This window comes from Abramis brama (genome assembly GCF_963993115.1).
Source record: "Abramis brama genome assembly, chromosome: 9".
NCBI classification, from domain to species: domain Eukaryota; kingdom Metazoa; phylum Chordata; class Actinopteri; order Cypriniformes; family Leuciscidae; genus Abramis; species Abramis brama.
The window spans coordinates 37,468,745-37,486,162 of record NC_139971.1 but is presented as its reverse complement, the minus strand read 5'-3'; the positions used below and the strand labels follow the sequence as shown (position 1 = coordinate 37,486,162).

The following is a 17,418-nucleotide window of genomic DNA, read 5'->3' as shown; positions in this document are numbered from 1 at the left end:
TCCAAAGCCACGCCCCCAAAACACATGAACGCGCGACTCCGACCGCTGAGCTAGAGGACGCATTATTTACCTGAGACAAGCGGAGGGGAAGGGGCATTTTTTTGCCTGGTTTGCCTTCACTAACTGCATATGCCGGTACTGTAAATTTAGATTGCTCTTTCTCTGCCATTGTTTTGGTATTCCTAGGTTCAGTGCCTTCTTCTTCTTCTTCGATAGATTTTATTGGCAGCTTGCAAACATAGTGCATTACCGCCATCTACTGGACGGAGGTGTGATCAGGTTCCGTGCCTCTCGCACTCCTCAAATCAAACGGTCGCGCGCAAGTGGGCAGGTGCTGTGTGGCAAAAGGGTGGTTGCCATGGTTGCGAGAGAGTGACAGTCGCCTAAGCCAATCCTTTGATTCGTCCCGAATCGAAATAATGAGCTGTGTTTAATACAGATTAAACGGTCTAGAGTCACTTGATTTTTATACTCTTTTTTTCAGAGTTCTTACATTTTAATTATGTATTGATATATATAGAAAGTTTTAACAAATTTGGATCTTTAATTTTTAATAAATCCTACCTACCCTGCCTTTAACTGGGTTTCCACAGGATTTTCAAAATGTTGCACTAATGCTTACAGTTCACGGTGTCAAACAGAATGAAATCGCATGTTACGTGATAAAATCCAAGTTATTGACATTTATTGATCATTTTATGTTGTATTAACACATCAAAAATATATCACAGAAATCGTTAGTGTTTTGTTTACATATTTAAGATAAGTTAAGAAAAGCTATGATCGCCAAAAACCAATGTTGTGTTGCGCGTAACGATCCGAATTCACCCAGAAAATTACTGACATGAATGATTTAACACATGTTTTTGCCATTCAATGTGCCTTTATTTTGAATATACGAGTCAGTAAAGCATTCAGCTGATGCCTGCATCACAGCGCCTCCCGTGTGTCTTTACTGTACAAGACCGACCGGTATGTGAGAAACGCTCGCTTGAATCAGTCGTAATGACAGAGGCGGAGAATCAAGCATGCGGACTCGAGCGATGGTGACGGAATACGAGCAAACACTACGCGACGGGGGCTCGGACAGTCTCAGAGGGAAAGAAACATGTTTGGAGTAAAAAACAGCGACCTTTTATCCTCCGTTTCCGCGATACAGCGCATAGGAGGAGAGTTTAGTTCGTCTTCATTCATCGGCGGAGTTTCAATGAAAAGTCTGTCACACGGCACTGAGTCTGACTGTAAACAACAGCAGTTATAGTAGCTACATTAGATATATCAAGACACGCTTGATTTAGCGTTTATTCTCCGTTTACAATAGTTTATAGCTGCGTTTCTTGGCGGTTGGACTGTTCAGGATGCTGGTGAAAAAGCAGAGGAGCTCCGAGGACCCTCAGCGGGATGATAAGAAACCCTCGTGTTTCTCAAATATTAAGATATTTTTAGTGGCGGAATGTGCTCTGATGTTGGCACAGGGCACAGTGGGGGCATACTTGGTAAGTAAATCGATGCGTTTCATTTGGCTTTGGTTAAGTTATACACTTTAGGCTCTGGAAATGACTGTTTGTTCTTATTGAACTCACAGAACTTGTTTGACTCCAAGTTTGACTCGTCGTTAATCCGTATCTTCAGTCTTCTTGAGTGCAGTTTAGTGCATGAAGCGTGATGGATTTATCATAGCCTAATCATGTAATGAAGTGAACACATACAGTAGTGTTATAGTAACGTTAGCCTAAAGCATAGCTGCCTTAGCAGTCATAAGATTAGCTGTCAGGCTGTGAGAAATAAGATGCCTGGCAAACTGTGGGCTAGTATGACAGAAAACCTTGGGTCTATGTGGATCACTTTAATCTCCATCATCAATATAAAACACCATTAATCAATATCACACGAGCAAAAAGTACAGTTGGAAGGTGAACTGCTGTAATTCTGCGGCAGGTGCCTTCTGATATTCGCTTCTGATCGCGCGTGATATTGATTTCAACAGTTCTATGAAAATTAATCTAGAATAACTTGTTTCAAACAACTGATAGTTTAGATATTTCCTTCCTACCAACGAAAATAGTTCCCAAAGGAGCATCAGCATCAAGCTTTGTGTGTGAAGTTCTGTACTGTAGCGTTGGCTATATTGTGGAACGGAGAGACAGACACTTTCACTAGCGACTGTAAAGTGTTGCTCTAGATCCACTCCTGGTTTTACATTTATTGCACCAGCTATCTCACTAGACTAGAGAGACCCGCTCCTGTGATGGAGTAAAAAAGAGCCTTCAATTGTAAAAAAAAAAAAAAAAAAAAAAGTTATTTTATTAAGTAGCTTATTATAACTCAAATATACAGTCCCTGACAAAACCAGTGTTACTATGAAACAAAAATAATGATGGAGGACAATCTGTTTTAGATATCTGAGAGATATTTTTGATTATAACCTTTTTAATATTTTGCTTACTGGAACCTGAGAATGTCAAAGTCTTTATCTTGTCATTATTTATTTTATTAAATGGCGTCTTAAATATACCCCTAACTAAACAAGTGTTACTATGCAGCAAGATAATGTCAATATTTTGGCGATTATTCAAGATTTGATTGCTTTTGACAACTCTGCTTATAAATGGTAAACACAACAAAGCTGCTTTGTGGTTGTCTCTGGTTTGTGTCCGATGTCTAAAAGAAAATTCTCACATTGCTTGGTGTCGTGAGTTGGATACCTCACTATATAGCTTCTTTGATAAGAACGAGATTTGTCCAGCCATGTCCTCCATACCCATGGGACGTCTCTGATGTCTGTGCAAGCTCAGACCATATTTGGAAAGGAAACAATCATTTGCTCTCTGCCAGAAAGCCACAATACATCATGGGAACAGTCTCAAAGGGGTGCACTTGTTGTGGACTGGATTTGTTCCCAGCTTATGGAAATTGTGATGTTTGGAAACCAAATCAACACTCTGCCATTTAAAAAAGAAAAAGAAAAAACTTTGTGGGACTGGAAAATGTAGAGATTGCCCAGATTTATTTTGACAGATAAATAGGGCATTAAACTAAACTTATCCTCCCTGAGGTTTTTCCATAGACAAATCAGCCATCAAATTGCTTTAGAATATTTCCAAATATGTCTTACCAAAGCAAACATTTGTGTGAAACAGTACAAGTTTGTATATTTACAGTGATTGTTTAACGTCTAGGTTATTTATACAGAATGCAAGAGATCAATGAAAATGTTTTGTTTAGACCCACTTTTATTTGTTCAAGGTTAAAAATATAATACAGTTTATCAGCATGCAGGTCATGTTGTACCATTTGAAATTTTCCATGTAATATTGGACTGAATTATTTAGATTATATCAGAAGCAACTGTAATTCTTGTCCATTTTGAGATAGAGTCTCCACCCTCCTTCACAGAATGACTCAGTGACTCATTCCTGGACATTGTGTCAGTTTCCTAAGTTTAGCCCCAGCCCTGATCTTGACTTTGGCAGTCTGGACTTTCCCCATGTGCTAAGAGAGCTAGTCTTGTGTCTTTTTTTTAATCTCCTGAAAGCTCTCCCAACTTGTGTTAATCTTTGTATAGATTCCAATATGCATAGTTAAGTAGCTACTCTGACTGTGATGCAAAATGCTGGGACAGAGTTTGCAAATGTCCCTTGGCAGGCATGCCACGTGACATATCCAAACAAATATATCTTGTTCTAACCTCAACTCATTTAATTTGTGCTTGCTCAGTTTGCCTGTACTTGATAGAGTTCTAAGCAGAAACATGTAGACATGTATGACCACCACACTTGCGCCTGTATTAGCTGTTTCAGCAAGTACGTGCTCTTAGACAGCTTTAAATACAGCAGCCGCAAAAGGTCAGTTTAAGAGTGATGTAAAACTAAATGGTGCATTGTACATTATATGTAGTCTGTCCATAGTTAATATTCTTCTGTTAGGAATTAAGAGAACTATTAAAGTCAGCATGAAATGAAAATTCACCCTGTTTATTTTCTAAATGCATATTATATATTTTATTGTGAACAATTCATCTGTGCATATGTTTAATTTTTTATTTTTTATTTCTCACCTCATAATGTTTAATCATAACTGGATTTTCTGGTGAAAACGTCAGACTTCTCTCTGGTATTTAGGACTTCCCAAACCATTTAGTATGTTAAAGCAACAATAAGGAACTTTTCCTCTTCGGTCGCCCTACAGGTTGGAAGCGGAATTTTCCATTACCGCTGTCGTAAATAATTTCGCCGCCCGCAGCCTACTGTCGCAAAGTATGATGTATTGCGACATCAGAAACAAAGAAAAACTAAATAATGACTATTGTAACACTTGCCGTAAAGCAAGTCAAATTTGTAGTTTTCTTATGTCTCATTCGAACTACAGAAACGCGACCCAGTTTGGCAAACTTGCATAGTGTGGTTAAAGGGACACCAGGCAAGTCTGAGTGTTTTTTCTCTACGTAGCTCCCCCCAGTGTCTGGTAGTAAATGCTTTCAAACACTCTGTCGTGAAAACGAACTGTTGTCCCTCCCCCCCTCGCCACGAGCAACCCAGCTGATCAGCTGTCAACCCAGCTGAGCAGAGGAACCGGCTATTTCAAAACCAGTTAGGTCTACCGAGGCAAGTAAAGCAATATTTTCTTTCCAACTGATGGCGATTTTTTTATTATTATTTTTTTATTGTGTTGTCATGCATACTATTATTTTTACCGGGAACGAACGATATGAACGAGGCGAACTACTGCTTTGGTGTTTGTTTGTTTTTGGGAGAATGGGCATGAGCATAAATATATATATATTTATACTACAGGGCCGTTGAATGCTTGAATCTGATTGGTTGACGAACGTTCTAAGGTGTGCATTATTTTCAGGGAAACGCACAGCTAAAGTAGTTCCAGGCAGGTCTTGACCGCATTACAGTTCCATATCACTTCGCGTAGTCAACTGTAATAACGGAAGATAGGATACAATTCATAACAAGAAAAAACATTTAGCCCCATGCGCTTGATCTGCAATTTTCAATGTCTAGCTTCACAATCAATGGAAACATGCAGTTTAATTTTAATAAATTAAGTATATAGTCCTATATAATCAATAGAAAATTAAACTGAATATAGGCTAAATAAATGGATAGTCCTGCAGTACGGATTTTTATTGCAGATAATTTAACAAATAAATAATTATTGATTGGCCTACTTGTTAAAAGGGCTTTGTGTTTCATTTATTTGGCTAGTCTAGGCTACTGTCATCTGTCAATAATAGAAACAAAAGAATAAATAAACGAATTAATTAAAACGAATTGAATTAATAAATAAATAATAATATTGACGCACATGCTTTTCTGTCTCATTATTGCAACATCTCTCTCTAATAACTGCATTAATAACTGCATAAAGCCGGGGACACACTTTAAGGCCGGTTATGAATGTTATTTGTTTCTTATGACTTATCATGTCCAAACGCGTGTTCAGCGCATTCAGTCTGTGTTTAAAGTCGGTTTTTAAAATATGCTGCGATGAAAACAGTCAGAGAGTGTGTCAGCTAGTCGTGTGTCCCCAGCATTAGTCTGCTATCAGTGGCTCAAACCTCCGTTACTAACTCTAAAATGACGTTTTGGAATTAGCAACGGAGGCAGGGGATTAGATGCGTAAGAAATTAGTCCTACATACAAGAGCGTTTTAATGACAAAAACTTTACAAACGTCTTGAAATACATAATCTGAACAATGTTTCGAGGTGTGGTAACTGTAGTATAAGCGGAATAATTGACTTCAGGCCGTTGAATTATTAGAAAAATAATGCACACCCGAGGTGAACGGCCACTCCGCTTCGCGTCGTGACCGCATTACCACCTCGGGTGTGCATTATTTTTCTAATAATTCAACGGCCTGTCGTCAATTATTCCTTACATATATATATATATATATCTCGGAGGCTAATATTTGTTAAATTTCTAAATTTTCTATATTTCTAAAGTTATATTAGTAAGGTCTATAAGTTAATCTGGTAGAATGACGGTTTACCTTTGCTTGTCTAAGAAAACATCAGAACGTTTTTTCTAGCTCGATCATGATATGTGCAACATGTTTATTGCCTCTTATCAGACGCGTTGACTTAGTGACATAAAATAAAAGTGTAAGTTACACAAATAAAACCGACAGAGGAACGGCCAAACAACTACAGAAATCAAACGTGTTTGCTAATGACAATGCTAACATCAAAGTTATAGTATCTAGCGTACTAGTAAGCCCGTAACAGACAGCGATCATAATAAAAACCTTTACAGACAATAGCAAACATCCTGAGGTCGCAATTACTTGAAATTTAAATATTAAACACAGTTTATTCCAAAGATACTTACAAGTGCAACAGCAGGATCAGCATCCGTTTTGCAGGCTTCTGTTTCTCTCAGCTCTCCCCATTCTGAAAAAGCCGGTCCGATATTTACTCGAGTCTGACTTGCTCGGTCAGTCTCCCGTTTCCTCTTTCATTGGTCCTCCGACAAAGATTTCCTAGCTTTCTGCATCTTTTTTTACAGCCTCAGCCATAACTCAATCTATCGTTGCCCTTTGCTTATAGCTAGCCGGTGCTTGAATGGGGGCGTGTACGTGTGCAGTGCCCTCAAGCAATTCGTTACATCGCGAGACCTGATATCACACGATACTTCCTGACGCCGACCCGCCGGCCCAAAGTTGCAAGTGAGTTTTTTCCGCTCTCGGGCACCAGGGGGGTGCGAAACCACCACCATTCAACTCGAAATAAGTAATATAACCATTCCACTGACTCCAAAGCTGCTCAGTTAAGGTTAAAAAGTTACCTAGAGCACCTTTAAAGCAGATATAGGGTTGCAAAGCGAATCCAGAAGTGCCTTTCACCCTGTTATGACTTGATGAACCACTGATACGATTTTGGAAACATCATTTTAAGGTAAAAAATGTTCCTTAGTGTTGCTTTAAAACCCACCTCTGCAGGCTCGCATTCATCTGCCCCAACATTTACCATTATCAGGAAGATTTTTGCAAGAAATGTGCACGATAGAGAGTTTCACATGAGGGTAAAAAAGTTCCCCATGAAGATCTGAAAGATAAAAAATGTACTTCTGTGTAAGTCTTTTTTCTTTTTCTTTTCTCAGGGTTACCGAGATGAGTGATATCAAAGTCCCTTTAAGACAAGTCATTTCACTCGGCGGCCATCTTTAAAACGCCTCTCGGCTCCTATCTCTTTGAGTGGGGAAACATCAAATTCTCCAAAACTGTTCTCCAAGCTTACGATTAAATTTCATATTTGAAATCTGTAATCACCAATGAAATCTGACAACAACTGTCTCATGAATTGTTTCTAAACGCTCTAATCATGACAGAAAATGGCATTTTTCAGCTGGATCAAGATAATGCGGATGCGCGGTGGAAGCGCTCGTCTGACTGTTTCTATAGGAACCAGAGCTTCCGCCATATTGAGCGTTGCACATTTCCCCATTCAAAACAATACGAGTTACGCTGACGTGCGTCTTGTGTTATTATAGTCTTTGGTGATATTCAGCAGGTCATGTGATCTCAACATGGCGGCCTTCATGGGGCGACTCACTCCAAGTTAAATTAATCAGCTTTTTTAGGATTCTAATATGAGCAGACATTTCATCTCATGTGAGTGCACTTAAATATGTTTTTCAAAAGTGCAGTTCATTTCTGTATGGGTGAAATGTTTTAATGATGAAAAAGAATGTGTTTATGTTGACAGTGCAGGACTCGAAATCAATCCCCGCCTGACAGCAAACAATGGGCTGAACCTGTAAATGACATCCCTCGTTTATATTCCCATCACATTTTCTTTTGAACTGTTGGTATGGATGCTTTGAGCAGTTATACCAGCCAGCTATCTCTCATTCTTTGAAATTATTGTATTCAATAATCAGACATGCTTTGTAATAATACCAATATTATAACTGTTTTGATTTTCTTACTGGTACAGTCTTCTGCTTTAATTTGTTCTAAAGAACATTCCCTCTGTATTTAAAATCAACAACTGTGGTTTATGCCATACAGAATAATTAATTTATCAAAAGTTACTGTTTTCTATTGGTCCACCATCTCTTCTCAGAAACCTCAATTCATGGAACGTACTTCGAATCTGTTGTTCTGCATCCTGTCATACTGATAAGGCAATGCTGCGTCTCTCTCATGTTCAAAATCAAACACAGATTGCTGAAGGATGCCTGGTAGCCGCACATGTTCTTGAAAACATTTCACGCTTGAATGATGCAGACTGGTTGTTCTGCACAATTTGTCATTGCTTATTATGTAAGCTTGACTTGACTCAACAATAACATGATAGACACTTTTGTCTCATTGTTCAATAATTCATCGCCTTGCTATAATGATGGGGTTTCATGCTGAAGGATTAGAGGGCAATGGGTGTGAGCATGTCAGGATAGAGATTTGGCATTAGCTGATGCTGCTGACTTGTTGAATGTGTCTTGGCATTAAAGTTATCAGCCTATGTGCCCTATTGCAGTGGAACTGGCACCGATGTATGTATGCAGTGAGACCCAGCTATTTAATCAACAGGTTTCAGCAGGTTTTGCACAAACTCTGAGGCAAGCAGAAAGTGGAGGCAGGTGGGGGATGTGGCCTATCCTGTCCTTTTGCTATGCTTCCAGAACCTGTAGGCTGGCAGCCTGGCACATATCTTTGGGTCTGGCAACTGACCAGAGCCAGTGTGAATAGTACAAAAGCACACACACATATTTTATTACACAAGAGAATTAAAAAAAAATCTGGGGGACGCCGCTGGCAAAACCAGCAATGCAGGTTTGAGAGGTGGCGCCCCGACAAGTCTTGCGAGAATCACGACTTGCTTGCGGCATGACGTCACATACATCAACAACATATGAAGCAGCCTCTATGGAAGACACTAGCACGCGTTTCAGACGTGATCATGGCAGAGTCGACGAAGAAAGCGCGGTTGGAAGAGTGCAGAGACGGCTCTGCGTGAGTGGTATTTACGACCGTAGCGTTAAATACAAATACTCCACAGCGACTCTAGGGGTCGCTGTTTGAGAAAAACGGAAACTACATAGTATTACCCCAACAAGCATTTTTACATTTATTCCAAAATAATAACTAAAGGAAGGCAGTAACAATTTAAACAATTTAATGTTTTTGGATATTGAAAATCCAATGTTAAAATGAGGGGGCCACAATACCACTTTCCAAAACTGTCCAATACCGATACTTTCATTTTTAGCAGGGCTCCAGACTAACTTTTCCACTGGTTGCACTGGTGCTACCAACTTTCTCAGTTGGTCGCTCCAGCATATGATTTGGTTGCACTTTTTTTTTTTTTGATACATGCCATGGGATTAATCAATGCATGCTGATGAATAGTGGTCTTGGTTAGCAAAATGTTTTAATCTTTTAACTCTAAAAAAAAAACTAATAAAAAACATATATGTTCTTTAATGTTTGATTAAAATTTTACTGTCTTCACATAGGGATGGGAATTGATAAGATTTTATCAATAATAATGCCACTGACGATTCTGATTATCGATCCGATTCTTTAACGATTCTCTTATTGATTCTTGATAGCACTGTGTGGAAAAATGTAGTCAAATGCTTTTCAAAAAAACAAGTGGTTTTATTTATTTTAAAGCTTAAGCTTGAGTAGGCAAACTGTACTTTTTATGTAATTTATGTAATAAATAGAACCTTATTGTAAAGTGTTACTGATTAGTTATACACCGATTCAGACGTCTCCTGAGTTCAGTGTTGGAAAGATCAGTTGTTTTAACCATTCATTAAAATGAATCGGTTCAAATGAGTCATTAGTTCGCGAATTGGACATGTCGTGCGCGTTGTGTGATTATCCCAGCAGTTAGGACATGGACATCCAAGATTTGTGTCAACACAGAAAACATTTCATCACTGGATAGTTTTTTTCGTTTAATTAAAGTGTTTTTTTTATGTCAGCTGAATGTCCGGAACGCTTTTCAGAGAAGATAAGGCAACTTATTTAGCACAATTCACACCCAGCGGTAATTCAGGAAAAAAAAAAAAATCTCTGAATGCTCCACGGAAACTCTTCCGACCTTTTACCACCGTGTCGATTTTTATTGATTAATATGCGCGCGGGAGAGAGAGCATGACAGCGTTTAGTTTGGAGACGGTGAAGTCTTGTTTACACTTTCGCCGTCTCTCTCTCTCTGCTCGTTCCTTCAGTTAAACATGCGCCCTGTCACAAGCGCAGCAGTTCATCTACATTACTCACCGATCAAATAAGACTTTGGCGGGCGCTAAAACAAGTTCAATGCAGGAAAATTCATGCGTGAATTTAACTGAGTAGTACATGACCATTTACTCGCACAAATGCGACCACATCAAATTTTAACTCGCACATTCTCAAAAAATGGTCGCAGTCTGGAACCCTGTTTAGTATTAGCATTTAGTATCGATACTTGTAGTTTCAATGCATTTTTAAAAATAGTGGTCTGAGAAACCAAAAGAATGATTTGGCTTAACAAATAGATATTTCCTTCAGTTATTTTCATTCCTAATTATGCATTGTAGGAAATGTTTTGTAGGAGCTGCTGCTGTTACTTTCATTGTTCATATTATTGCTCTATCATTTTTTATCTTTAATTCAATAGCAGCAAAGTGAATATTTAGAGTTGCTCCAGCGGGGCTCAACTAGTCAAGAGCAGTGGCTGATTTTCTCTTTGTCTTTTGTTGTTAAGATTAACATTGAGGATAAAGGTAGCAGAAGGTTTATTAGGCTGCTGTCACTTTAAGAGCTGCGCATATCCAACACACTGTTGCACATGCGTTTTCCTTTCAACTGTTTACGTTCACTTATGACAAAACCTACTACAAGGATACTTGCCTATACAGGCATTATGACATAATTTTGTGTGAAATGGTCCACATGTAAGAGAACTCGATTTAATAGGCTGTTCACGCGCTGTCTGAGAAGCAGCTTCTGGGCGCTACAGTTTCGTTCATATTTTATTATGACACACACAGTATATTAAGACAGAGCTTGTATAGTGGTCTTCTCTAACCCTTTTTGTTAGAAAGATATTCAAAATGTAAAGCATGATTATGGACAATGGCCAAGTAACTATGATATTCAAAATGTGTCAACAGTATGCATGAACAGTATTTTGTTTCTTGCAGTTTATCTAGACTAAGTCATACTGTATACCAGCTGTTTAACAGTGAGTGTGATGCATTTTGCATGTTTCATATTACTAACTGAAACACAAGACAACTTTTAAGTCAGGCTTGTAGTGGACTGCAAATGTGTCACGAACATCAGTTGTACACAAAACAAAGTGGTCTGTTAGACTGTCCAAGGTTTCCAATTAAATTGCACCACGCTAACTACAGGAAACTGAGTTAGAGCAAATCGAATTAGCAGAGAGTTATGACAGCAACATCACTGCTGTATAAGGCTCACATTAAACTCATTATTCACATCAGGCATTTTAACTGTTAAGGAATATCTTCCTCTGGACAGAATGTTACAGTTTTATGCTATACCAATGATTTGGTAGCAGAAATTGTGCTTCACACAGTTATGTCAATCCATTCATTGAACTGTGTTAATCAGAAGTTCAATTATTCACAAAAAGGTCTATAAATAACCCTGGATAGACTAGTAAAGACAACTATCAAGCACATTTTGGATGCTATCTTATTTGGACAAATGTGTTAATTGGATGTACATTCTTCATCTTTTTACATGGCTAGTTACCAAATAAATAAATTTATGATTACCAAAAAAAGGAATAAATGAACCATAAAAAAGGCTGTAAATTATCTTAAGGCTTTAGCCTTAGAAATGTAATTAATTGCAATGAAAACAAGACAAATATAATAATTGTTATCTCCACCTGTCTAGATCTGCTATGGGATTTATGTATGTCTGATCTATTCATGTAGCAGCAGCATATCTTACATGCTCACAGCAGCGTGTCAATGTATCTATTAGCAGCAGCAGAAAATGGCAACATTTAGCTATCTAACATCCGTTGATATACAGTAGGAGAAAGGAGAAAGCATTGTTATGTTTCCATGGACAACATAGTGAATATTGTCTTATCCATCAAATTGAAATGATCTCTCCAGTCAAAGGAATCTGTCGTGCAGTAAGGGGAGATTTGCAAAGACCAGTATGTGCAGCATCTGAGAGAGGCCTGGAGTTGGCTCGCTCTAGAGGAATAGGATTATAGTAAAGAGCGTGGCCTCAGTAACATGCTCTTTTCACAGCCATGGCATATTTGTTGCCCCAGCTCAAAGCTGCTTCATTAAAGTCCTGTGGTTCCTCTTCAAGGCTGCCTGGTGGCATTATTTCCCTTCCACTAGCTATTTCTGTCATAGGCCTTGATAATTAATGTGTGACAAGTAGCATGACGATGATTGAACGAATTTGTCAAAACAGTTGTTTTACTGTGTCATTAGTTCTCTTCTTTGACTTGGGTTCAGTATGCTTTTATTCCACCCTTGTTGGAATAGCTGTGTTTGGTTTGATTTTATTACTTTAATCTGACTTGTCATTTCCATGTAGCATGCAGCATAACTGTATCTCATTTTGTGTTATCTTGTGTAAATATTAGCAAATATAAAGACAGTTTCTTCACTGATCTTTACCGCCACGTGTTACCTCTCCAAGATGACTCTTAGTTTAAATTAGATTTGTTATGTTGTTTAAGGTGGAATTTGACTTCAGTACAATACAATATATATACAGTATATATATATATTCTTCTCTTCATCAAAGAATCCTGAAAAAAATCTAAATGAGCAGCAAATCATCCTATTAGAATAATTTCTGAAGGATCATGTGACATTGAAGACTGGAGTAATGATGCTGAAAATTCAGCTTTGCATCACAGGAATAAATTACATTGTAAAATATATTAGAACAGAAAACAGTTATTTGAAATTGTAAAAATGTTTCACGGTATTACTGTTTTTACTGAATTTATGATCAAATAAATGCAGCCTTGGTGAGAATAAAAGACTTCTTTAAAAAATGCCTAAAAATTTACCTAAAACTCCAATATTGTCAGATTAACATTACAGTAATTCTTCTGCTTTGTTTATTTCTTAGGTGAGCGTGCTGACCACACTGGAGCGGCGCTTCAATCTTCAGAGCGCTGATGTGGGCGTCATTGCCAGCAGCTTTGAGATCGGCAACCTGGCCCTCATTCTCTTTGTTAGTTATTTTGGTGCTAAAGCCCACCGTCCTCGGTTAATTGGCTGCGGAGGCATTGTCATGGCTTTGGGAGCGCTGCTCTCCGCATTACCTGAATTCCTCACCAGTCAATACTTGATCACAGACACATGGAGCAAGGAATTGGGACGAGACGTGTGCACCAACACCTCTAAAACCGATGAAACGTGTGGGAATAGAGCCAACACCAACATGATGTACTTGCTTCTGATTGGAGCCCAAGTGCTGCTGGGTATCGGTGCAACACCTGTTCAGCCCCTGGGTGTGTCCTACATAGATGATCATGTGCGAAAGAAAGACTCCTCTCTCTATATAGGTAAGTAAGCGTAATGTTTCCTACGAGCTGGGGTTTTAATTCATTTTGTTTACATAGCCACAGGCACTTGTTTTTACACAAGTAAATTGCAACAGAATTATTTAAGGAAAAGCATGTATCTCCTCTAGGGCATAGTAAGTAAAAAGTAGATGATTATCAGGGTGATTTTTTTTGTGGTTTCAGGCCTTCCGATGGGAAGCCAAAAACCATTGATGTATTAAAGTGGAACAGCAAATAAGAAAAGGTTGAGCTGTTGTGTGCCAGAAAGCAGCATGTGCACAAAAGTCAATAAGAAAACAACAAAAAAAGCATGTGCGTGTGTGCAAGCGTGTTTTGTTTTATATTGTTTGTGACCACAGCTTTCACAATTATGATCAGCAGGTGAGCAGCGCTGAGAGGGTTTTTAACATAATTACTTTTATTTTGTATGTGTGGGGAAGAAGGTCATGGAAAAAGAGCTTGACACACAATATAATGACGTCTATGGGAGCAGTACAGTATATGCACATACACAGTGTGTATATAGTCTCATTTACACTGCTGTTTGTGGTCAGTAAGAGTTTTTTTTAAAAGAAATTCTTACTTTTGTGACTTTCAAATTATTACAAAAAAAAAAAACTATTTCAGATAAATGCTTCTCCCTTGACATTTCTATTCATCATGGAAAAAACAGTTTCACAGTTTCCACAAAAACATTAAAGGGGTGGTTGATTATGATTTCACCTTTCTAACTTTAGTTAGTGTGTAATGTTGCTGTTTGAGCATAAACAACATCTGCAAAGTTACAATGCTCAAAGTTCAAAGCAAAAGGAGATATTTGCTTTTAAAGAAATGGCTTTTTAAGGACTACAACAAACGGCTGGTAGGGACTACAGGACATTCCTCCCGGGTTAGTGACATCACCAACCGTAAAATTTACATAAACCCCGCCCCCGGAACACGATTTATAGATTATCAAGACAGAATATGCTTATCAATGACTAGAAGATAACTACACATAAGCTACATAAATTCATCAACTAACCAAATGTCCTGTTGCATTCTACATGTTGTCACTTCGTCTTGAGTCTCTCCATCATTGTCTGAATCCGGTTTGAATATAAAAGGCTAAAAGTTTTTGAAATTTTCAGTGCATGTCTGTGTGAGGTAATCGAAGCTGCTAAGGACAAGAGCTGTTGAAGCTCCGCCCTCTGTGCCGGGAGCAGCAGCTCATTTGCATTTAAAGGAACAGACACAAAACGGTGCTTTTTTGCTCACCCTCAAAAATTGACAACTTGCATGCTATATAAAAATATCTGTGGGGTATTTTGAGCTAAAACTTCACATACACACTCTGGGGACATCAAAGACTTATTTTACATCTTGTGAAAAGGGCATTATACCACCCCTTTAAGCAGCATAACTGTTGACAACAATAATAATAAGAACTGGTATCAGCATTTGAATTATTTTTCAAAGGATCATTTTGATGCTGAATACTTGAGTAATGGCTGTCATCACAAGAATAAATGGTATTTTAAAGCATAATAAAATCTAAAAAAACAGTTAGGCTACTTCAAATTTTAATATTTCACAATATGACTTATTTTAGTGAAATAGTATTCAAATTTAATTTAAATTAAAAATGTAATTTGTTCAAATAAATGTAGCCCGAGTGGGCATAAAACGCTTCAAAAAAACATTAAAAAAAGATCTTACTGACCATGACTGAACTTTTGAACAGCAGTGTGTGTACACCACTGATCTATATAATGAATATAAATCCTGTCATTCTATATAGAGCCGTGGTGTATACCCATTCTGGGACTTGCAGTTCCAGAGAATTCTGATAGACAATCTTAGAATCTTAGTGAATAAAAAACAAGACAGAACATGATTTTAATATTGTCTTCAGAAGAAAAGCGTGTGACTTTAGCTCACTTGGTTGATTTTGCAGTTGTCAGGGTAACAAGAACAAGACAAATTTAATGTTCACAAATAACAAGTAACATATCTCATAGGTAAAGCGAATCTTATCAAATCACACAGATTTCACAGAAGTCTCAAAGAAGCCGGGCCTTGGTTTGTTTCACAGTGATGAGGGAGAGTAGATAAGTGCTGAAAAGGAAAAAGTGTCCCTGTTTGATGCTGTGATGCATCACAGGTTCCACGTCGAAAGGGATGTGGAATTCAAAATGATAGATTTTATGACACAGTTGAAATATATGATATATCATTGCATTAGATGCAAAATATCACATCTAGTGACATTTGCAAACAAACGATCATAGCATTTTCATGTTCTGCTAATACTTGACAATCATCATTTTGAACATTTATAATTTAAACTTCAAGTTCTATGTGCTTGTACTGTCCTGCTTTAAAAAATAAATTCCTCTTGCTTTAATAGTTTGTCATGTAATTTATATAAAACATACATTTAAGTTTGACATAAAGGTCCACTTCTAATACAGTTATAGAGTGTTTAAGGCATTGCTTGTGTTTTTCTGTAAGGTTTATTCTCAAGTTGTGTAAGTTGTCTTCCTTTTCCCATTCATCTCTGTTTCTTACCTCAGCTCCTGTTCAAAGTTCAAACCAGCATTTCAAAAGGCGTTTTGGCAAGCGTAGTGCTTGTTTGACGGTGTGCAGTGCAGTATAGGAAATGGACACACACTGATTTCAGTTTGCAAGCTCAGAGGGAGATTTGGAGCTGTGCTCCCCTGATAAGCCGCACAGCAGAGTTTGAAGGCAAACAAGCAACGTTTCGTTTGAGAACAATGTTGTATTGTAGTGGAGGCTGCACTCAGCTGATCGTCTAAATCCCTGTGCTGCAGGCATGGCATGTGCTGCATGAATGGGCCAGATTGTTCAGACATCACCCAAGTTTTTTTTTTTTTTTTACACGTACTGCTAATATATTCTCCATTTGCAACATAGCTTGTGTAATTGTTTTTCCTCTTGTTGTTCAGTGTCGTTTGCAATGCACAAACTAAAAGCTTCCTTTTTAATGACACATGTTTTACTGTGTCATTAGTTCTCTTCTTTGACATTGGTTTAATATCCTTGTATTCCACCCTTGTTGGAATAGCTGTGTTTGGTCTGATTGGGGATTTGATTACTTTAATCTGTCATGCTATTTCCATGTAGATCCCATTTTTTATCTTGTGTAATATTAACAAATATAAAGACAGTTTCTCCAATGAACACATATTTCAAATAGACTAGTCGATCTCTAGAAGTCTAACAAGACACATTGATAGGTGGTGCAGAAAAAGCACATGAAGCAATGCATTTTGATCTATGTTATTAATGTTTGTGGTTTATGTCACATGTTTGATGGTCTACCATTTGGCACAGATAATTATAGAGTAGCTGCTGTTAGGTGAGCCTTCATTCAGTGTTTGAGAGAGCTCTGGACTAGAGCCAGACGATTTATTGAAAATAGTTTATATATATTATATTGATTAGAATATTATACATTCGATATTATTCAGTTAGTTAACACATAGTTAAATAAGTTCTATTTTGTTTATTATTTATATGAAAAATTAAAGAGAATATTTCTTTAGCTATATCACCCAGCTGTTTTCTGTATTCACAAAGGCCTTATAATAGCCTGTTAACTTTCAATAACCCTTTACCTTTAATGAGTTCAGACAAACCGCATCATTGTGTCTTTTATTGCCTGTCAGCATCATTGAATGTGGCTTCCAGTTCAGCCTAAACTCAATATTCTTATCTGCACTCCTGCGGCCTGAACTTCACATTGCACTCATGTGTTTCTGTACGCCTATGCACTCTCCACAGTGAAAAGCCTTTATTAGTGGAGCGCACTGTGAGACCTTATTGAACATTTTCATTAGTAGATTCAGTGTTGTAACGCTCTAAAAAAAAAAACAAGGAAAGAAA

General features: G+C 37.8%; 1 protein-coding gene across 1 annotated transcript in view; it reads left to right on the top strand.

Moving 5' to 3' along the window:
• Positions 1 to 944: 944 nt before the first annotated feature.
• The window catches only part of slco3a1a (solute carrier organic anion transporter family member 3A1a), a 58,542-nt gene continuing 42,068 nt past the window's right edge, over positions 945 to 17,418 (top strand). The window contains exons 1-2 of the mRNA XM_084124436.1: positions 945 to 1,496; positions 13,092 to 13,530. Coding sequence (XP_083980562.1) covers positions 1,359 to 1,496; positions 13,092 to 13,530 — 577 coding nt within the window. The 5' untranslated portion in view covers positions 945 to 1,358. The remainder of the gene's footprint in view (positions 1,497 to 13,091; positions 13,531 to 17,418) is intronic.